The following is a 23,977-nucleotide window of genomic DNA, read 5'->3' as shown; positions in this document are numbered from 1 at the left end:
CCCGGAAATATCTGACTCAACAGGCTTATTTAGAATAGAAAGTGAGATTTTTACATGCATCACTTTGATGCAATGAGAGCAGCTGCATCGAGTTCTCTCAGTGGTTTGCAGAACCCAAATAAAATGCTCGCTCTGTGTTTTAAAAGGTACTGTGCAAATGTGTGCCACCCACCCAGTCTGGAATAGCTTACGTTTCACCATTTTCAGAAAAGATAAACATAGCCGAGAAGGAAATGATAATGTAAAAACAGCTTGGCATGTGAAATGAGGAAAAAGCACTGTAGACTATCTGGCGAGGCAAAGCACACAAATGTTATTTTGTGAAAATTAATAGCATCTAAAATGGTATTCCCCTCCCTGCTCTCTCCCCCAACCCCGTGCCCAAATTAAAGGTATTTTATCTAATTCCTAGTTGAGAGGTTTCTAAAAGTGGTAAGTCACAGCTGTGTTGACATTGAACTTCTTGTACATGGCATACCAACGTCATACTGACACACTTTACAGATGCTTCGTTACAAGCAGCACCAGTCACTTGATTTGAAAATACCTGAGTTAACTGTAAAACAAACTGTTAATCTCTGGTCTTTTCTCCAGTTAAACTCTTCTTTATAGTTTTGGAAATAAACCAACACCATGGTACGTTTATACTACAGATATCTGCATTCTGATTGGAATTTGACACTAACCAGTGGTTCAACTCAATGATACCCCAGATATCACCTAAGAGCACCTAGGCCCCAGTTTACCCATCATTTTAACAAGATTTTTTTCGTTTTGTTCCCACAGAAATCAATAACACAGTGACCTTCAATTTAAAATACAAAGTAATTAATTACCTGTTCTGTTGAAAAATGTTGATATCTGATTTGCCTGGAGAATTTCAATTATGAGCAGACTAGTTCTTTACACGCCCCCTTTAACACAATAGACAACATCAGAAACCTAATTCTGCACAATCTAAATGGTTTGGGTTTTTCTGAGAGAGAGAGAGAGAAATATAAATATTTGCTCTGCAACTTACTATTGGAAACCTCTCTCTCACATGGCACATCTCTTCTTCATTCAATGAAACCACAATCCTCTACATGGACAACTGTGACATCACAATTGTTATGGAAATAATGGCATTCCCACACTATATATACACAGCAACTTAATCATCTAAAAGTTAACTTCTCAGTTTCAAACATGACATTTTTAAGTCTGCGTTGGAATTAAAAGCATTAACCTGCAAAAGCCAATAATAAGAAAACTTAGCACTTTAATAGCCAAATTAATTATCATGTGAAAAAATGGAGGCAATGGGATGAAATTACTTGTGTATGGCCATCCAGCAAGCCAGTGACTGTCTCACGTTTGGGTTTCTGTGTTTTGTTCAAACACTCAAAAACATCCCTAACATCTAAAGCTTTAAGAATACCGTGAATAAAATGGAGCTAACCAGCAGCCCCACTTACCCAACTAAGATGGGCAGGGATCATGTTTCTGAGAGCTGTATTAGAGCCACCTAACTAAAGAAGGTATGTATAGAAAAATTCAGCCACCAGGGTTAAAGCTCTACAAAAAAAGTCAGTATTAAACATGGTTGCAGCTACCATTGTGTGAACAGGATCTTAAATACATTCCCTGAACTACTTACACCAATGCAGATGTTAGTGATATCATCAATGGTGGCACCCTTAATTCAGGTCTAAACAGGAAAGGGATAAAAGAACTATATTATATTATAGAATTATATTAATGTTTTGAATTCTTAAACCTTTTTTTTTTTTTAAGTATGTCAAACTATGATGGGGAGAAATTCTTCCCAATAGATACTTGTAATGATCACTATTACGAATACCAAAGAAAATGTATTACGGTTAATTTTATTTTATTTACTCATTTTTATGATGTGAATATCCAAAAGTTCAGATCACTCTGAATGAAAGAAATACCAGTTTGGGGATTACACGATTAAATTGAAGATAAACAGTTCATGAATGGACTAGTTGGATTTTCTATAGATTTGTACAGAATCTATGTTAGGCTGGTTAATAAGATACATTATTCATGTACTTGATTCATTAAAAAATTATTTATGAGGATGCAGTATTATTTTAATGTGGAATTTCTGCATAGAGGATGCGGGAGTATTGTGAGCCTAATTGAAAGGAGAAAAAAGGGTTTGCAGGATGGATAGAGAGCATGTGGGTGAGATTTAGTCAGGTAACAGTTGTGTGATAAAAATCAAATATGGGACATAATGGGATATAAGGAAACATATTTTTTGTGCAGGGAAGGATGAATCATACGTTCACAGCTGGAAGTTTTGTGGATCCTTATTTAGCGAAGCAGCTGCAGCCACTGTTTCGCTACATTCCCACATCAACAACAAAATGGTGCCACAGAAGAGAAAACACATATCAGGCTCCAGCTGCTATCTGCACCCACCTCTCCTCTCCTACTTCCCTAACGTAACATTTACTCGGTTTTCTTTTCACAGTTGGTGGATGTAGAAAAATGCATATGTTAGAGATTGCATAGAATCAAGACGCCACATCTGAACACACCTGAACTTTGGAAGAGGTAGGGGGCAGTAGAGGAGAACAATTAGGAACAGATCCTAATTTTGCAATTCCATACTATTTCCATCATTTCATTTGTTTAAATTATTTAAACACACGGGCGCACACACACACACACACACACACACACACACACACACACACACAGAGTCCAATTAAAAAATTTATTTGATTATTAAAACTGATCATCAAAGGAGTATACTGTTTATTCCCACATACAGATTTTTTTTAATGGCTTCTGAATTTGCAGGTACAATATTGCACCCATAATGAATTGCAGGTACATTTATATATCTGACTTTTGTATTTTCAGGCATTGGAACAAAGCAAAAAGAGGACATGGAAAAGTATGTGTTTCATGTCTAAGGAAGTTTCACATAAAAGATGCATAAATGCTGCCTGTAGCTTTTATTTTTCAGGCCTCATTGTTCAAATCTATTTTAGCAGTTAAACAAAATATTTACTTCCCCTGGATTTTAAAATATGTTTCATTACTCAAGTACATGACTAATATATAAATGTACATACATATGTATTTATATACGAATCAAGTTTTCTTCCAAAGTGAAAAAATTCAGGGAGAGTCATCAGTCAGATAAATTTTAAAAAAGCCCAGCAATCATTACAAAAATCAAATTATGATACCAAGTTTCTCTTGCTCTTTCACATAACTAAAAATTTTTAAAACTTAGATTTTAAAGGTGGTGATTATGCAAATATTCCATTATTCAAAGATGAACAAAATACCTCAAAAGCAAAAGGGGGGAAAAAAAGACACTTTTATAGTTCTTTTTCCTTTTGCTGGATACTTCTGCTATGCCTTTACTAGGTAGGAGTATCTGCCATAAGGTACCAGCAGCCAGAATGACTTCAATAGGTATCGTGTCTGAATAAGGACTGTAGAACTGGGCCCTTAGACCAATTCTCCTCCCAAAGTACTTCCTTTGATTTGAACGGGAGCATGGCTAGTGAAATGAATGTTTGACTATTCTCCCCCCTAAGAGAGAAGAGAGCTTAGTAAAAAGATATTCTTTTAACTAGACTGTCAGGTAGTTTGATGGAGTAGGAAGTTCACAAACCACTTTTTATTGTTGTCTTTATTTACAATGCTCTTGCCATACTCTAAAAGTCTGACCTTTTACTTGTCTCCTTCAGTGATTAAGCTAAGGAGGCACTAATGGGACTAGCTCCTTTAAAAGAAAGACATTTCTGCTGAAAAACAAAAGTAGCCCTTTCATTTGAATTTTAAATTCCTCAAATTCCTGTAAAAACAATGACATGATTCCTCTCTAACAAAAGTTTGGAGGATTTCATTTTGCTTGCCGTGTAAATTCACACCTCTTTGACTAAGAGGTCTTACATTTGTCAACATTTCTAAGCTGCTGCCGTTTTCTCTTACATCTGCCAAGTACTATTTCTATATCACAGCTCTTTCTGCTGAACTTTATTTTAAAAACCTAAAGAAGGGTACACAGACTTTTTAAAAATACCCTTCTCAGAGAGTTATTGGGGCGGAAGGGGAAGGCTTATTTGCAAGAGAATTCATCTAACAGTGTTTCCAGTTCTCTTTTTACCTTGCTGTTTACTCCTATGATGAAAACAGACACCTTGCAAAGGAGCCTATGATGTATTTTGAAATTCTGCAAAACGGTTAGTTTTATTCATACAGCTTCTTTTTACTAGAAGAGTGTTAAAAATTATTTAATGTGTCTTGGGCATTGGTGGACAGGGGTGAGGAAGAGTAGATAGATCATTGAAATAGGAATGTCCACATGTCATGAGACAGAAAGTCAACTGTACAATCACAGAAATGTCTTAATACAAAGACGGTATTTATTGTGCTGCTAAACAACTCTTCACTTATACATTTTCTGGGTTTCTTTTTATTAAAAAATTATATAAATGAAATAAAATCAAATATTGTAGTGATGGGCACCATCACCATCTGCAAACAGACAGACGGATGATACCATGTTGTATTTCAGTAAGAAATCTAGGAATCATATGAAAATTATGACTTTGCATGAAGTAATATGGAGTGCCTGATATCCACAGACTAATACTTTATTTTCATTATGATAATCTCATCAATCTGCTCAGTCTCTCTTTTTCTGGACTGAACACCAGTGTTAAAACTGATGGTCTGATGGACAAGGAGGAGTCTATTAAAAAGAACACGACGACTCACTATGATGAGAGCATTATTCTTGCAGCATGCCTACCTGCATGAAGCCTGGATTTTGACACCCTGAGTCTGCTACTGAAACTGGCCCTCTCCCGGATGTCGATGCTCCTCTGCCTGATTTTTTGAGGAGAGGTTTTGCTATAATACAACTAAACACAAAATGCAGCCAATCTGATATAAAGAATGTTTTTAGTTATCTACCCTTCCCAGATTATGGTGTAATTTGTGGCACATCATAAAGTCCCTAAGTGTCAAGGTACTTCTTTATGGAGTTTTGCACAAGGGCACAAAGTTCTATGATTAACTATCTTTTCTTCTGTTCTGTTTAGAGAACGTTGTACCCTGATAAACATGTAGTCAAAGACTAAAGTGTTTTATAAATCAGATATTTAGAATCAACTATAATCTGCTTAGGCACCAAGGTTAACCTTACGTTCAAGACGTATGTGATTAAGCAAAGGGGCTTTAAGACTTGGGGTGTTACAGAAAACTAAATAAAGCACCGTTTATTCCTGCAAAAAGAAGAGAATATTAGAATCCTCACAATCTAAAGCAGCACAAATGAACAAGTTCTCATACAGCTCGTGCTCTTTTCTTGGTTTATAAAACAATAAACCTGAGAGTTAAGCTATTTCTTTCCCTTACCTGATTCCCCCAACCCCCTCCCCAACATGATTTCTAATTTAAAAGAAAAACTAATATTAGATAAAGCAACACATAATTTGACAGCCTTCCAGTTAAATTCTGACAGGGTCAATAAAATGAGAGCTTGCAGGAGTCCCAGATGAGGAATACTTCCATGAATGCCCCCATTGTGTAAACTCTCTGTATATCCTGCCTGCAAATGACAGTCATATGCCACCAGCTGCAGGAGGCATTCCAGCAATGTCAACTGCTGTAGGGCATTTATTGCAGGGTAGAACGGTGGGTACATCTTTTTATTTATGCCTTATTAGGGCAACAACAGCCACTTTGACTAATTTTAAGTATTATGCTTTTAATAGTCTATGATATTTATTTGGAAATCCAAGAAAATATATAATTAAAGTCTTTCTAATGGAGCCTCTCGTTTTAATAGTAGTTTTATTATATAAAACCAGCTGGAAGTAATTATTTCTTTCCATGTATAGTATTCATTAATTTGTGATCCCCCTCTCCCCCCTCCCCACCACGTCCCCAACACACACCAACATCTAGTTCAGATGTTCTTATCAAATGTCTTGAATAAATTCTCTGGAGAAAAAACATCCACTTAAACCTATTTCAGTGTGCTGAAAAACCCACACCTCCTATTCAAAATACAGCAGGTACCATTTCTGAGGATACCTTTTCCCCATGCCTTCCACTTTCCCAACTATTTTAAAGGTGTCTGTCTTATAAACTGATCTTTTAGAGAGATTTATTACAACTCAAAACAACTGTCACTCAGTACATGTACTATCAATTAAGAATTCAGTCAGCACACGTGTCATCAAGTTTGCATTTTAAATTATTTTTTTGAACAAACTCACTGATGCCCAAGTTTCTTATTTGCTGCCTACAAGGTTATGGCAAACAAATCTCTTTTTAATCAACCCTTTTATTACATTTTACCTTCTTCCTTGTTTTTAATGTTTTCACAAATGAAAATGAACGTTCATGTTTTTGACAGTCTAACTGTAAAAAAGATAGGCTGTTTTTTTTTAAATTTTAAACAGTAATAGCAGCAACACCTTGCTAAAGCTAGATTCTTCCTTATGCAAAGTAGAGATCAAACTGAGCTGCTTTTCAGCACCCTCCTATGATAAGCCACGGCATCTGATCACACATTTTTATCATGCCTTCGCTCACAGGCACACTTACATGGCAAAACACTGGACTCTCTGCATGTTAGCACCTAAATACCTCTAGAAATGACATTTCCTCTCCCTCATCTCTTTCCTCACAGTAATTTAGCACCAAGGTTGTATAATTTCTATTACTTCTAAACAGCAGATCTGTATTAATTTTATGTAAGAGAGCAACAGATAAATAGGGAAAGAATGGGTGAGATAGAAATAAATTAGTCATCTCTCATAAAGGGACATTTTACCATCTTCCTTACACAGAAGCAACATGATCTCAAAAGCTGCCCCTGAGAAAGCAGCAAGAAAACAGCAGCAGAGTCCATAAGGCCTTACACAGCGTGTACACACAGGGTATTGAATATGCTAAAGGGAAATCAATCCTTGTGTAAAAAAACTGACGTTCATATCTATGAGTTGTTAATGAAGAAGCAAGAAAGAACTCAGAACTTTTTAAAAAGCCAAAACTGGATATCATCTGGAAGACTTAACAGAGATACCAGCTTTTTGGGTGGGGTCACTCTTAGAGCTATGCAAAACGTGACGATTTCAGTCGGCAGGCGTTCCTGCTAGCTTTTCCCCTCCAATTTTACGTTATCACCTTTCATGATAGCGCCCCTTCCAAAGTCTCATTTTGACGGTTTCTGGTTCAAATTCAAAACTTCAAAGGGAAACTGAGTGGACCCAACCAAGTTTTGTCTGGTTTCTAGTGGATATCGTGTAACACTGATCTCCCTGTGGCTTATATACAAAATCATATATAGGCCCAGGTTCCCTCAGAAACTCAAACCTGACTAGGTTCTTTAACAGTGAACGAGAGCTGGGAGATACTCACCTGGTGTCAGATTTCGTTCAGAAAGCATTACACATCTACTTTTCTAAGGTTTTTATTTGTTTGGTGTGTATATCTGAACACAAGACAAGATTAAAATATACAAACGCTAGGAACAAAAAGATATTTTTCTTTTTCTACATCAGAAGGGCCCTACTTTGTGAGCCATCCGCAGATTAACTTCAGGCAAGTTTCAACACACAGAAGGTTGACAGGATTGGACCCCTAGTCACAACTCCCACTCAGAAAACTAAACTGCTGGCACTGGTGATTCTATTATTATTAAACTATACACTGCCCTTGATGCATAATGGGGATTTAAGCTGACATCAGTGGTAAGTACAGGTTTGAATGAGGGTGAGGATATAGCCCTTTAGATAGCGTTTTACTCTGATTAGTACTGTTCAGATGTTGGATTTATCATCCATACGTCATTCTTATTTAAAGAAGTGTTCCATTCCAGAGGTGGTGTGCTCTTTAGGAAATATGCTAGAAAGTTAAGAGAGGAAATCAATTAATTCACTCTGTTCTCTGAAACTTTGAGAGAAAGTTGTTGGTCTATGGTTAAAACAATTTTAAATTAATAAATAACTTTCTCAGCAGATTGTTTTAGGTTAAACTGAGCTGGCCAAAATTATTGTGGATAGGAGGGGGGGAGGGGATCATAGCTTGCCCCCCCCAACATCAGACACAGTGGTGGTCATTAAAATCCAGGAGACATTTACCACACCACTCAAATTCTACTATAAGGGGCACATTATAAATGAGTAGATAGTCACATCACAGCATTTGCCTTTACTGAGGTATTTGTGGCATTCACCATATTTAAATAAGAAACACCTCAAATGCCACACTAAATTTACCTTTGGTTGATGATGGTAAATTTCACTTTTAATGACAGTCACTATGTGCATTTCCTCACTTCCCATCTAGCCTTCCCTAAATTAGCATTATTCATTTGACAAGAAAACCTTACTGTTCTCTGCATTCTTTTATGAACAAAGAATCTTGCCGACAATCATATCATTTTCCCTTCATAACTCCAGTGCCCTAGAAGTCACAGGTGACATCCTTTTCTCCCTTTCCACAAGTATATGGATAGACAACAGTGGTAGAGGATGGGAAGGCAGCAGATTTTCAACAGAATGAGAATGGCATCAACAGTATGTTGCTGGCAACAAAGCAACAAGATGAATCAAGCAGTTCCTAGATGCCCCACCCACTGATGGAGACTGCCTCTCTGTGGCAGAATGTTATGTGACATCCACTACAACTTGCACCATTGACTTTACTGTCAAAAGAGTGAAATCATACAGAAAACAAACAAACAATCTTTAAATATGTCAACAGGGGAAAAGAGGCAATCAGATATCACAGTGATGAGCGCAGTATATGAACTGATATTGAACAGAAATAGTGCAGTAGATGCCTGCCCACAGACTGGGGCATGGCTATTATTTTGGATGTTATTTGGGAAGAATGCCGTGCAGCTAAGGGTCCCATCCTGCCGCTTAGAAAAACTGCGAACAAAAACAGAATAAAGCTCCTTACTTAATAAAGCTTCTTTAAAAAACTCAACCATTAATGTACTAGGGTTAAAAAAAAAAGCTTTCAACATATATGTTGGATTTTGGAATGACAGCTTTCTGTATTGTAGCATAACATCGCTATAGTGACTCTCTTTCTAAGGAGAAAGATCAAGAGAAAATAACAACGGAATTGTGCCTCTCTCCACCTGTCTGTTTCATCCTTTTTCTTGAGGCCATGTGATTTACCACCTCTGGGCTATAGTTGGAGCCCAAAGTTTGGAATTTTTTCTAAACTATGAAGAGCCATTAGACTACAAGAAAAACCTTTCTACAAAAGCAACAAACACTATTGTGTGAGAAAACAACTGCAAAAAGAAAGTGACACAGCACACATGCTGAGTATTTCTAGTAAGAGAGCAAAACTCCAAAGCTTTTGTTTCTGATTGTAGTTTATGACGGCAGTTCTCTATCAGCGTACAGAGTGTTCCTTTGCAATCAGCACCCTGTGTCACAATGACCTGGCAAACGTGAATGCTTTCACTATCACTACAGTCCTTGCAATCTTGTCTCAGCTGTGACCCATTCACTTTTGCCCCAACTTCTTGGAGATGCTTTAGTCAGCATCTAATTAGTTAGGGAAGATTTGCCTTGGCTCTTAACCCTGACACAGGAGTAGGAGACTCTGCTGCTGTACTATCCCAAATCTGTCCTGTCACTATATTAATCAAAACCCCATAAATCTATGCATGAATAAGTAACTGCTAAAATACACCCACAGTATAAATTTGAAAACATTATATACAAATATGTAATGCACAATACATACAGCATACAGGCTTCCAAATATGTATTATGTCGGTTTTGTATAGTTGTGTGCATACAAAAATTCTACAAGGTTAAACAAATATATGATGAATGGTATTCCCAGCTAATCAAATAAAACATCTAAAACACACACATTTGCAAAAAATATACCACAGTTATTCAACTACAGGTAAGCTAGCCAGCAAATAATGAAAACAAGAATAGAAAGAACTCACTGTTGTTGTTTTTTTAAACTGTGTACCACACATGATTCTGTTTACCTACCTACATGCATGCATATGATGGTGTACGGTACACACAAGTTCAGTTTATATCACGCACTGTATCTTCTAGTGTTTCTATTCTTGAGTATATAAAAACTCCTGAGTACATCATCATCATTTATTTGTTAATATAATATGAAATGCTAGAATGATGAACTATAATTTGTTTAAAAAAAATTACAAAATTAAAACTAATATCTGAAAAAGATAATGTAACCTGAGAGAGATTTTAATGCAACAAACAAACTATATGCAATTCGTATAAGCACAAAGATACTTATTCATACACAGAAGAAACTATTGTGGTAAACTGATCTTTAAAATGGTTAAAAAAAATACACCAAATAACTATTGTGAGCAATAGTTTTTGTCATTTATCAGCCAGCGTAGTATAGTTAACAGACAATTGTGCTGGCAAGCGTTGATCTCCCCAAAAAGTGTTAACAGTAAATCATTGTATGCAATTTATAGTGTGTGATCATATCAAGTTAATAATCTCTGTATATATACACATAGATTAAAAAAAAATCCTTGAGGGTTAAAGTAAAATAGTCAAGCATTTTATATGTGATAAAATTGCATACATCCCTTTTAACTAGCAAATCAGAAGTATTCAAATAGCAGATTACCTTCAATATATATATATAGTCATAGCCATTTTTCTTTTTAAATACCAATTCGATAAAACAGTTTGTGTGTCTATGTCTACATTAATTTGAGAAACTGTCAGATTGCAGAGCACTAGTACAACTCACAATAGGCACTGCATATTGGAGACAATTTCACTATAATATTAATGTGTATTTCAATAATAAGTATTATTTAGCACTTTCACTGGAAAAGCAAGATTTTATGCGAGAAAAAAAATCTACTATATCATATCTTGGTTTAATAGATGCTTCTATATTAATAAAAGTCATTGATTTAACGGTTAGTTTTCTTGGTCTGCTCCTCACCTATCTGAAGTGATTTCTCTGGTGATAACTAACACATCATGCTAATGAGAGAATCTAATGTACAATAGAAAAATGTCACTACTAATAATATTTGCATGAAGTTAAATAAAGCAACTGTAAGAGAATGTCAGACAGTTGCTTCTTAATAAGATACAGTTACACAATGAAATTATGTTGTTAATTTTGTTACATCATTGAATGAATCCTAAATTACTATATAACGATGCACAGACCCATTTATAACAATAATATACTCCTTTTCACTCTTGGGGGGGAAAAACTTCAGGAAAAGGTTTCTTCCTTTTATATGAAACAGGTTAAACATTCTTCCTTTTTAATACTAAGGTAAATATCTCTGGCTTTTTGTGTCATTGTGGGTTACAGCCATTTCTCTTATGGTCTAATTTCAGAAATGACTTTAAAGTATTTTAGAGCATTACAGCCCTTAAGGTAACTGGATGAAGAAAAATCACATTTCTTATTCTGACAAATGCACAAAACATTTATGAAAGCAGAAAATCAGAAAAGCCTGCTCTTTTTTTAATCAATCAAAACCAGGCCTCCTTTTCTGTTGTTAACAACCTCTTGCCAGACTAAAATGGGCAGTGTATGCCCTGGACTCAACCAGATGAGCAGGGAAGGGAAACCAAGAGTTTCTGGCCATTCTCGACCTGTCACTGATCAAAGTGACCCAAAGAAGAACTTTTAAAAAGTTAAGATTTATGCCCTTTGAGGTTATCAGCTATTCTTCTGTACACAGAACGGGATGATCCTTTTAAAAGAACCATATTTTTATATTAAAAAAAGATGCATGGGCAGAACAAGTCAGTCAAATGGCCATGTTTCAAACTTCTAGTAGGTAATTTAGAAGTTGTGTTTCCCAGTCTTACCCACCCCAACAAAATATAAGTTTGCTCTGGAATGTGATGTCTGATTTTCCTGCGCCAGAGCAGATTGTCACATAAACAGAATCAAACTCGTTCATCAAACGAGGAATGCAAACACGAGACTTCTATACCTACTGATACCTAAATCTGTATGATCAAATCTAAACACTCGGACATTTTCACAATACACTTCCTCGTAGTGTCCTACTACAAGGTTTTGCTGTAGCTGTTGAGAAAAAGTTCTGTATTCCTGGAGCATGCAAATATGTAGCTTTCCCAGAAAAACTGAATATGTGTTTTTAAAAATCGCTCTTTTTGTCCTGCTCTAGTTTTTGTACTAGAACCTGCTAGAGACTGACTTACAAAGGTGGGAGTTTGGGGGACTGGGGAGAGAAGAGGTTAAAAAATGTGCACAAAGCACAGTATTTTATTTAGAACATATAATACCACATCTACTTTTACTATGTATATCTGCAAAACTTTCACTAAACATTTCATTCAAACCCAAACCTATGGTAAACTTTCTCTTGCGAGTGAAGTGCATCTGGTAACGAAATATAATTTGTACTGTGAACAAAAATTTATCTCAAAACCTACGCATGAAAGGTGAAATACCTATATTTTCAAAAGATGAATGCTAAAATTTAAGTAATCTTATAATGGATGAGAAACAGATAGATGTGATACTCAAGATTTTCGTGTTAAAAAGAGAAAAGAACACCAACACTGAGACACATTTGCAGCTGCACTTGACAGAGTTTGTGCTCACAGTCTGCACAAGCTGATCCAACAACTTTAACAAATCAGAAAGATGATAAAATGTTACCCTTTATGCAGGGGATTAAAGCATTACTAATAACTCGCCCCCTCCTAAAAGCTTGGTGAAAAATGGGTGTGAACTGAATGTGTTTTAGTTCATGATAACAAACAACAAAAACATCTAATAACAAAATTATGAATACAATGCTTGAACACACAAGTGAAGTAAAGACTTTTTTTTTAAAATCTGTTCAACATTACCACCTTTACAAAGCTACTGTGTGTATTCCAGTGGAAGGATTCACATTGATGCAGCATCTGCCATGCATTTAGTCATACGCTACATTTCTTCCCCCTCCACTCCATGAAGAATATAAACATACATATGTCCAGCAATGCACAGAAGGCATTTAACATTCTCAAGTATTAGCATAATTAATACATTTTTGATAATGTAACAGCCTCATTTATATGCCAGTTTTGCCTTGCCTATCAACTAGTTGTCTCAAATTCTTTGCATCTTCTATACTGTCCTTCATTTAGTTTTGTTTTCTTCTGTTGTTCATGTTGAATATTTTCTAGCACTCCTGAGACTACGTAGATCTAAATCTGTTTGGAATAGGTCTAATATGAAACATGCAATCTAACTCTATCTATGTGGTTCAATAGCTATTTATCAATTGATCGTTATCTGGATCCAGTTATGTTAACTCTTTCATAGCTGAAGGGGAAAGAACCTAGCCTACAACCCCAAACATTTAACCTGACTACTGAACAAAAAATACAACACATAAGTTATATAACTGCTTTACATTCTATTGCTGAACATCAATAAAAACTAATGTGTGATACATCAAGCATATATGCATATACCCCATATAACATGTGCAGCAGCAGTCATATGCTTAGTGGCACACAGTACATATGAAATGTCCATCTCCACTAGGAGATTAACTTTTTACTTTCAAGAATGGGACGTCGGACACAAAGAGTTGCTTATTCATCTTATGTTGATTACATTTCTATACCAGCTTACTGTATCAGCAGTAATCAGGGTCCCTCTACAGGATATATCAAAATATACCTTACTCAAATACATTCATCCTGCCTAAGCTATGTTGCTTAAACTCTTCCCTAGACAACTGCTATAGACTACTATTTCCACTGTCAGGTTTTGTTTTTCTCAAAAATGTTCTTTTATGACTAATATTCATGATTATTTTCTTACTATAAGCTATACAAAGAAAAACCTAATGACACTACCTTCTCCCTTTTTGTACAATACAATGCTTTTTAGGTAAATAGGAGTTCACTCATCTCATTTCCTGCATTATAAAAGTCTTACTAAAAAGCACACCATTTAATAACTCCTCTTTTGGATAAGGAAGTACTTTAGTTACTATTACTCAGTGTGGGACCATAACTGGAAACTACTTTTTAAAAAGTCAAATCATCTCTGGAAAGGGAGGCACCCTGTTAAAAAGCTTCAGTTTGAACTTCCCTCCCCTGCTTGAGCAGAGTCCAAGACGAAAGTTTCTCTTTTTTCCTTTTTTTACCCAGAAGAGCCAAGTAATTGTGCAAGAGGAGCTACAGCATGCAGGGCGCGTATCACCAAGTGCATGGTACAGAAACGCTGGCTCCTGTGATTAATTATCAGTTATTACTGGCCTTGCAGTAACATTTTAGCTTTCCCGTCAGAACCAGCATACCAAGCTGCCTTAAACGCGGCCCCCGGTGAAGGAGCAACTCTGGGGAGGACGCCAAGGCACAGCTCCGCAGAAACAGTGTGTGTGTGTGTGTGAGAGTGAGAGAGAGACCCGACAACTGAAACTGTCTCCTCTAACGACCCTCAGCGCTGTGCTGGCAGCAATTCCAGCACAACTGCTCTCCACTCCTTAAGTCTGAATAAAGCTGTTTTCTGCCACATGAAGTCAATTAAGCTGCTCTGAGGGGCCCCCTAAATTTAGTATCAGTTTGATTTGGGGGCTTACGTACTCTGGAAGAATGAAAGGACTTTTGCTGGGACAGCAGATACTTTTATTTATAGGGAAGGAGGGGGGGGGGGAAATGAAACAAAACCAAGGCAAACAAAGAAAGAAACCAGTCTTACCATAAGCAAAGCTCTGTTTGGAAACTTTAAAACAAATGCCTTGCTTTTACTTCAAGCTTTAAAATCTTTTCAAAAAGGAGACCTTAGGGAAGCAATGAAGTAACCATGCACATTCCAATGACATAGTTATGACAGTTCAGAGGCTAACTATGTAGTGATAAATTTAAAAAAAATAAAATGTGGAAAGAAAAGAAAAGAATAAGAGCACTAAATACCATGTTTTAATATAAATGAAAAAAAACAAAACACATACCTGTTGGGACATTCTGAATAAGAGGTTAGTGTCAGCGTTCTGCCATGTCCCCATGAAACCAGATTCGGTCGTTGCCGTTCTTGTTCCGAACTGCATGGAGTTGTCAGTGCAGGAGTCTCTTAAAGTCAAGTCTCTTGCCCTCTTTCGCTCTCTGTGTCTCTGTGTCTCTCTGTCTCTCACATCCACTTCTGCCTCTTCTGACTGAAAAGTGAAGGTGGATTTTTTGAGCCTCTTGGCAGCCAGTAGCAAGAGTGTAGTGTAGTTAAGAAGCTAGCTGCACTGTGCATTTCATTTGGAAACGGTGGGTTCAGGGGAAGGGGTCAGAGCTTCTTTCGCACCTTCTGCCAAGATACCCCTATCATTTATGCATAGATTGTGACTCCCCAAGCTTGCCTTCGCTCAGTTTAACAGCTGCCTGTCAGGTGTGCATGCAGCACTAAGGAGACCCAACCATCAGCTTCAAACTCTCAGCCACTGGATGTCATTGGATAGCAGAGCAAAGAGTCAACTGCACTGCTCCACTGTCAGGCACCAAATGACATCCTGCACTAACCCCTCTCAGTCAGTCTACAGATACACACACACGCACGCACACACACACTCTAACTAGCACACTGATCAGAGTGATCACAGTGAACTGGGAGGAAAAAAGGCTGTGTCCCTTTCCCTGTCTTGTTCTGTTTTTCTTCAACAATGCTGTCAAGTACAACATGTAATATCTGACACTTACCTACCACACAGAATCTGTAACCTTTTTTTTTTAAAGCGATTACTCTTAAATATAGTCAATATTCACTTACAAGAAAAATGTGAGAGTTGGCCTGGTTATTTTCTAAGTATTAGATGTCAGGCAGCCAACTACCGTGGAATAGTCCCTTCCCGTCCCAAATAAAACTCTTACCAAAGAGGGGAAAAAGAGACACGATCCAAATTCTTTTGAAATTAAACCAAAAAAAAAATCACATGCACATTTCATCTCTCACATCCCTGTTTCCCTTGTTAATCACTTAACTGTCTCAAGTAGCATCTTCAGAGAAGAAGGGGGATGTAGAAAGGAAGTGTCTACTTCATTCTCTACCCCCACACCTCCACCCCCAATGATGAAAAGCAGAGATTTTTTTTTAAAGTTCCTGGATTAACCATACACAATATACCTTCAAACTATAAAGGAGAAAGAGATGAAGCAGAAAAAAAAAAAGCCAGTCTCACCCAGTCAAAAAGTAATGCAAAGAGAATGACATTTTTCTTTCAATATCTTTCCCCTGCACTTACTCAGGTAACATTTTTATACATAAAGAAAAACAATCCTGATACCTAGCAGATTTTTAATTAACATGGCTTTAAAATAAAGCCAATCTTATTTGCTAAACGGTTACCTTCTTTACCCTCTGTGTGAAGGGGGAGAAAAAAATCACAACTATGTGAACTACATAAACACTATAACTTCAAAAATGTAAAATAAAATTCATGCCATCTCATAAAAGCAGTGAGGGTAAAAAAAGCTATCCTTTCTAAACTTAAAATGTAAGGAACATTCATCTTCTAATAAAATCTACAAATTTAGGAGGACAAATGTACCACTCTCTCCCCTTTTCCTTAACTCGAGAATAACAATAAACCTTACTCTCTGAAACAACAAAAGAAACAGAAGAGAGCTTCAGTGGCAGCTCTGTGTCATTAGCGTGCAATGAGAAAAGATGAGAAAATGTACACTATGTTGACACAAATGTGCCTTTCCCTTTAGATCCTACATCTCCTGAAAGCTTTTCTGTTAAACTTCTCTCCAGTTCACCACCATTAAGTATTTAAAAAAAAAAAAAAAAGTCTCGAAAGCAGCAAATTCAATATCTGAGAAAAAATAAACAAGAACAAGAACCCAAAGAACTGTTGTCTTAAAATATATTACGTCCACCTGTGGTCAATAAAAATATTCTTGTTGGGGGTGGGGAGATCCTATGGGTCAATTGTGCCAACAGTGGCTGTACCTTTACACTTAGCTATTACCCACTTAAACTCCCTCTAAAATTTGCTAGCCTCTTGATTTCTGAAGTGGCACTCAGTGCCTCAGTTAAGCTGCCTGCTCAGCTCCTGACCTTCCCACTAATGGCTGTTATTTGTGGGAGGCTTAAGGACACCGTCAATAGCAAGCTTCCTCCTCTCTTCTCTCTGCATCTCTTGTGCTCTCTCTCTCTCCCCCCCACCCTTCTTTTTTCCTGTCCTGCAGTCCTCTCCATGGGGGGAGGCGGGGGAGCATGTGCGCGCACGCACACACACACATGCACACACACAAAATCAACTGGCATGCAGCAGCAAGCACCTGCAGTAATAGACTCTTTTATTAAAACTGTTATTCTGCAAGACTTGAAATTCCCGGTGGACTGGGCCATGTCAAAGCCGATATAATTAACTAGAGGCTCAGCAACGGATCAATTACCAGACAAGCAAGTGATAGTGAAATCAATGAAAGATCATCAGCCACATTATCAGTGTTGCAACTCATTAGGGTAAAACTGAGAAATGTGCTCAAAGCGAGCCCAAGCAAGGTGGCATTACAAAACAAAGGGCTAATTTGGAGACCCTGCTGTGAACAATCTGTAACAGAATTAGCCTTTTTCCCCCTAAACTGCACAGCTCTGTAACTAAATGTGACAGACTGAAAGAAGCAGTTTATTAAGACACCAACTCCAAGTTTATTTAGTTCATAAACTCTCTCCTAGAAAATCAATACAGTCTGTACAGGGTTATTAGGCTGACTAGCTAATACATCCAAATCTCGTCTTCCTAGGCAGTTGTCTTGGCCAAAATGCTACCTACTGTAGTTGAATTCAGAACAGCTTCAGATCATGGTATCAAAGGAGGACCATTACTTATTTGTGATGTATGTCGCTGCTAAATCACACCATAAAACTTTTTTTTTTTAAATCTTATATTTTTGCTAAGATAATAAATGTGACAGGAAGAAAACAAAATTTAGAATAAAAACAGCTCCAGTCATCCTCAAGTCTATCTTTTCTAAAAGGCACTTTGTTTCAATGGCATTAATGCCAACATATAAAACTAAAAAAACAAATACCTGATACATCTGAAAAGGGATAGACAAAGAACTAGTCACTAAGGGGATGATAGGAACCTCGGCATGGAAACTAAGATGGAAGTACACTTCCTAGAGTAATAGACTAAGTCCTGGTCTACGCTGGAGAGGGAGGTGAGGGAATCGATCTAAATTACGCAACCTCAGCTACATGAATAACGTAGCTGAAGTGGATTTTAGGCCACGAAAGCTTATGCTCAAATAAATTTGTGAGTCTCTAAGGTGCCATAAGTACTCCTGTTTTTGTAGCTGAAGTCGATGTACTTAGACCTACTCACCGCGGTGTCTTCACAGTGGTGAGTCGACTGCTGCTGCTCACCCGTCAACTCTGCCTGCGCCTCTCGCAGTGGTGGAGTGCAGGAGTCGACAGAAGAGCGCTCGGGGGTCGATTTATCATGTCTAGACACGATAAATCAACCCCTGCTGGATCGATCGCTGCCCATCGATCCGGCAGGTAGTCTCTTCTACATCTTTTCTAAGTCTATAACTATTTGTATTTGAAACTGACATGACATTTACAAAACAATAGTCAAAATCTAAGCTTAGAACTCAACATTCCCCCTCTGAAATCTATCATCCCCCTCCCCAATGTCATAATTCCGCTACTGGCAGAAATATTCTTGGGATCACCTCAAAGAGCACACGTGATACTTGTTAGTACTCAAGTTTGGCAAACACTGAGTGGATCATTATTTTTTCTCCCCTCTCCCACCCCTGAAACTCCCTTTGGCTACCTCATTCTACAGCCACAAACAAGATATTTGCTCTGAAAATATTTAAGACAAAATCCTTAAAAAGAGTTCAAGAAGTAATCTTCACTTCCGCCATACATTTCTAATTATCCATATAAAATTCACAGATTTCACTGTTAACCCATACTACTTTGTATTGCAAGATAAAAGGACCTGGGAATTGCATTACATTTTTCAGTTTATGTGAATGGACTAATGTTGAATAAGAGATGTGGGCAATGGACTGTAACTTGAATACTAGTGAAAGTCAATAACCAGTGGTTATTTTGGTCATTTACCTGTGTAGCCCAAACATTTAAGGAGGCTTGCAATCTACATGTGAAGTACAGGCAATTTTTTCAACCACTGAATATTACAGAAGCCTTTACAACATTAAGTAGTATTTGTGGATTTTATTTTTAATATAAAATTGTCTATTACTTCCTTCTCCTAAAAAGGTACCCAATGCTACCACCTTTGGCAAGAAGAGATAATATACTTGCCACATATTACATTAAAAAAAACAGGATAACTAGGTAATGTTTAGTATCAGAGGGGTAGCCGTGTTAGTCTGGTTCTGTAGAAGCAGCAAAGAATCCTGTGGCACCTTATAGACTAACAGATGTTAAACATGCAAAACATCTGTTAGTCTATAAGGTGCCACAGGATTCTTTGCTGCTTCTAGGTAATGTTTGTATGTAATCCTAAGCACAGAAGACAGTGCATAATGTTAACATCTCTTACTTGTTCCAAATTCCAATGTTATGAACATTTAAGTATTAATTAGTTCAGTCAAAGGATTAATAAAAATTGACTCAAATCATTAGAAATTTTTTAAAAATATACAGTTTTCTTCTCTTTGCTCCAATTATATTGTATTATTAAGCAAGCTGTTAAACATGCAACATTTACTAACCTTTTAATGTTCAATAATATGTAAAGTCTTTAAAGAGGATTATTTTGTTCCAAGTCTATGCTTTAGATATTAATCAAGAAAATAATTACAGAGGAGTTTTGCAAACTAACTAAATAAATAAAATCTGCATAGATATAACTATGTACTATATATGTACATTCAATGAGGCCCAATTAGTTGGAAAGTATTTGCATTTCAGTTAGTATGTGCTAACAAGACTGTAGGGAGACAATGCAATTCTACTATGAGGGAAAGAAAGAATGCTGTTTTCCTGTAAGTATTAATTCCCAAAACTGATCATTTTAAAAATGTTACTGATCTTTACAGTATTTGTTTTCCTAACATCTAGGAGTTCACTATAAATGTTTATATTAACTAGACATGCAACAGTGTCCCATAGATCACTCCTGGGGAAAAAAGACAGCAGCGGGCACAAATTAATTCATTTCTACTGGTGATCTAATTATTTTATAATAATAGTTAATCAATTATTTAAAATGAGCATTCCTCAATTGTGACTTTGGTCCTAAGGTTTGATAAGATATTAAAGCATGAGAGAATATAATTTTGATGTAAATATAGCTGGTTTCAATGGCAAAGATACATACATTCTAAAATGTGATCTCATAACCAGAATACATAGTTTGTTAGATTGACTTACTGTATAGTACCTGTAATTCCCAGAGTTCAGTTTGCTGAAGCTGTTAACAGATTCTGTAATCTATAATGACAGTAAACTGGCCTTTGCTCTTCTCTTATTCACTATTCATTTTCAAAGCTTGGTTAAGTAGATAGCTGGGTTAAAGATCAGTAGTTTTTCATGTGACACACACTGGTATTCATCTAATGGCTTGTCAGGACAAAACTGTCCCTGTTCTTGCCAAAATAATGAAAATGGTCCTCCACATCGCATGACAATCAGCCCTTCCTTGTGTTGAAACAACCCAGCTTATATGATTAAGTTGTTTTATAGAAATGTTATAACTGAATATCTGACGTTGCTCCAATAAAATGGATACATTTCCCAACATGAGATAAATTCTCCTGCTTTCACTCACTAAAATAATGTATGCACAGAGTCTGTAACCAATCATGCTTGTACATTACTCAAGGATAAAAGTGAAGTCGTGAACTTGTGTCCTACTGGGGAGGGTTCTAATGTAATACTGGAAAATTATGCAAAACCAACATGTTGTTCCCACTCTTAGAGACGGCGATTTAGTTGAGGAAATGTAATTCTTTTCCCTGAGAACAAAGTAAGAGACTTGCTCTGCAACCTCCGTTAGACACTGAAATGTTAACAGATGTCTTAAGTGGGGGAAAAAGGGTAGAATTAATAAAAGAAACCTCCTCAGAACAGATAATCCACCCAAATTTCCATATTCTACAGAAAAAAAATACTGGCAGCAGCAGCATGCTTTCTGTGAAACCTGCCACTCTTACTTTGTAAAACATTTTCCATAAGATTGAATACATAAGAAACTTCTGACTAGTAACCAAAACCAGGAATGCACAGAACCAGTTTATGATGTCATCTTCCAACAATGAGACTGCATACTTTTTAGACCTGTGTTCCAAATTCCCCTGTTGAATCCTCCTTCGCTACAGTACTGTGCATTTAGGAGTCTATTTTTCCCTTTGATGTGTAAGTCTAACTCTCGTTAATTCCAATAGGAGCAGATGTGCAGTGGGGGCACAAGCAGATGTTGTACCTTTTGGATTTAAATAAAGTGCTCAGTTCAAAAATTTTGGAAGATTGCTAGACAACCTACGAGCAACAGAACTTCCACCAAATCATACTCTTCAAAATCAACATTGTATTTATATTTTAATTACAGGTGGTATTTCCAAAAACTAATCATTACCAATGCTTGGTAACCTGTTTTATTCAGGTTCTTATCCCAGTGGCGGTTATAGGATATATCTGATCATTTCCTGGTAGTGCATTATGCAACACGGACATCTGTCTAATAATTTAACATGCAGTTACTGGTCTATAGTAACACATTCTTGTTAAGAAAGCTCCAGTTCCTGGCAGGCCTTCCCATCACACTTACTGGATGCTTTCCCATTATAACTACTGGAATCACCAGCACAGCCTCAAGAATACGGATATCCAAAAGGACTGTTGTCACAGAACATTAGCATGAACGTAAAAAATGTGATCTGCTACACATTGATACCAATCCCAACATGATTAGTGAAATCTCAGCACGCCAAGTACACTGAGATATTGGTCGTTCATCCAATGTGCTGTAACAAGTCACGAAACAAAACAATAATCAAATCTATAAACAATCACCAGAACTATAAAAGCAGGTTGGGGGAAGTGCATAGCATCCACAGCCACCACCTTAACATATTTCCCTATTATTGACATATTAGATAGAATCACGGTGTGAAATGTTGATGTTTCAGGTTTGAGGGATATTATGCAAGCTTAATACTACAAAGTACCAGTGATAGGATCTCTCAACCCATAGTAATAGTTGTTATAAAACACTAACAGACGGTAATGTCACCTGAAACTACACTCTATTTTAAGAGGGAAACACACCCTTTATGTCTTGAGTAACTCTGTAGCATAAGGTGAGGTATCTTAAGTTGCAAGTCCAATATTGCAGCAATACACAGGTGAGATGGCCAAAGCTAGGCAGATCTTTCCATGTCAGCATGGGACTCACCCACATCTGACAATTCGTATGAGATATGGAGGGCAAAGAGATTTCCAAAGCACAGATAACCTAATAACATCCTTATAAACACACAATCTGATGCTAAGCAACAGCAGTTAATTCAGCTAAATTGAGAATTTAATTGCATCTCACACTTTGCTAAATAATCACCTCCTATATAAAATGGCCTAACAGACTAAAAAATGGTTGCCTACCTTTCATAACTGTTGTTCTTCAAGATACGTTGCTTATCAATTCTAGATGCGTGAGCGCCCATGTGCACAGTCAGAGATTTTAGCTCTCATTCGTCAGTATATTAGGCACTTTCGGCCCTATGCCCTCTCAGTTCCTTCCTGCTGGCAACTCCAACAGAGGAGTAGGAAAGCAGGTAATGGAATGGACATGAGCCATACATCTCAAAGAACAACAATTATGAAAGGTGGGTAACAGCTTTTTCTTCTTCAAGTGCTTGCTCATGTCGATTCCATTCTAGGTGACTCACAAGCAGTATTCCTGGAGGTGGGCTTGGAGTCCATGGTCGTGCGTCGTGCTGCTCTACCAAAACCAGCATCATCTCGGGCCTGCTGGGTGAGCGCATAATGAGACGTAAACATGTGGACGGACAACCAGGCAGCAGCCCTGGATATATCTTGGACCAGCATTGTAGGGTGTAGCCCAAAGAGATTATGTCAAGCACCCAACGGTCTGAGTTAGCTGTGACCAGGCCAACCGGAAGGGGCACAGGCAGTTGAGGAAAGAATAGGAAGATGGATCCTGGGATGTGACGGGGGTGCCATCCTCAAGGCAATCTCAAAATGCCTGACTCTGGCTTCACTGGTGTCTCGAGAGGCTGGGCTAAGCAGGTGAACAGAAGGATGAGGGGCGGCAGCATTTAAACTCCTTGTCTCAGTCTTTCTTTTATAGGTGCTCTGCCAGGGAGGGCCCCAGGACCTGGGCAGTGGAGGTGGAGGTGGAGGCGGAGGTGGAGGCGGAGGCGGAAGCGGCAGAGGATGGAACGGTCTCCTAGCCTGCTGAGGAGTATGAAGACTCTACTAAACTAACAACTAACACTTAATCTAATGCAGCAGTTCTCAATGTGTGGCCCAATTAGCACACTGCTGCAGCCCAGCTGTGCGCAAAAAAAATATAATCAAAATGTGCTGCTCTGGTCTGGCAGGGGGCGGGGCTGGCTAAGGGGGAGAAAGTGTCTTGCAGCTTACACCAGCGCTCCTGCCTGCAGGGGGCTGGTGAGTGCCACAGTGGGTCTGTGGGTAGGGTTTGCGGGTGAGGCTCTGAGAACTAGGGGTTTGGCCCAGGTTTTAGGTGGTGCGCAGCTCTAGGACTGTCTTCTCGGATCCTAGCTGCCAGCCTGGTGCTGGGGGATGGGGCCCGGCTGCTGCCCAGCAAGATTTGAGGTACAGCTGCCCGGCTCCGCACACTCTTGGCTCCCACTCTGGGCAGGGGTGCTGGGCATAGGGGACTGTGGGTGGTTTTAGGGTGGGGGGTGCTGTGGTTCTCAACCTGCAGCCCACAGTCCACAATGATAAACAGGTTGAGAACCACTGCTCTAATGGC

At 37.8% G+C, this 23,977-nt stretch overlaps 1 protein-coding gene and 1 long non-coding RNA gene across 7 annotated transcripts in view; both read right to left on the bottom strand.

Annotated features, from left to right (window-relative positions):
- Nucleotides 1–1,031, bottom strand: part of LOC120407888 — a 55,403-nt gene extending 54,372 nt beyond the window's left edge. The window contains exons 1-2 of the long non-coding RNA XR_005600304.1: nt 1,022–1,031; nt 837–914 (exon numbers count right to left, since the gene is read on the bottom strand). This is a non-coding gene — a long non-coding RNA (uncharacterized LOC120407888). The remainder of the gene's footprint in view (nt 1–836; nt 915–1,021) is intronic.
- BNC2 (basonuclin 2) overlaps nt 1–23,977 on the bottom strand; it is a 431,062-nt gene that overhangs the window by 272,614 nt on the left and 134,471 nt on the right. For 5 of the 6 annotated variants that reach the window (XM_039544170.1, XM_039544169.1, XM_039544168.1 and 2 more), the window contains one exon: nt 14,990–15,190. The exons of the other annotated variant lie outside the window; for it this stretch is intronic. In XM_039544170.1, coding sequence (XP_039400104.1) covers nt 14,990–15,190 — 201 coding nt within the window. The remainder of the gene's footprint in view (nt 1–14,989; nt 15,191–23,977) is intronic. 6 annotated transcript variants of the gene reach the window in all.

This window comes from Mauremys reevesii, linkage group 6, assembly GCF_016161935.1.
Source record: "Mauremys reevesii isolate NIE-2019 linkage group 6, ASM1616193v1, whole genome shotgun sequence".
Taxonomy (NCBI): Eukaryota; Metazoa; Chordata; order Testudines; family Geoemydidae; genus Mauremys; species Mauremys reevesii.
Note: the sequence above shows the minus strand (reverse complement) of the source record. Positions and strands in the feature narration are given on the sequence as shown.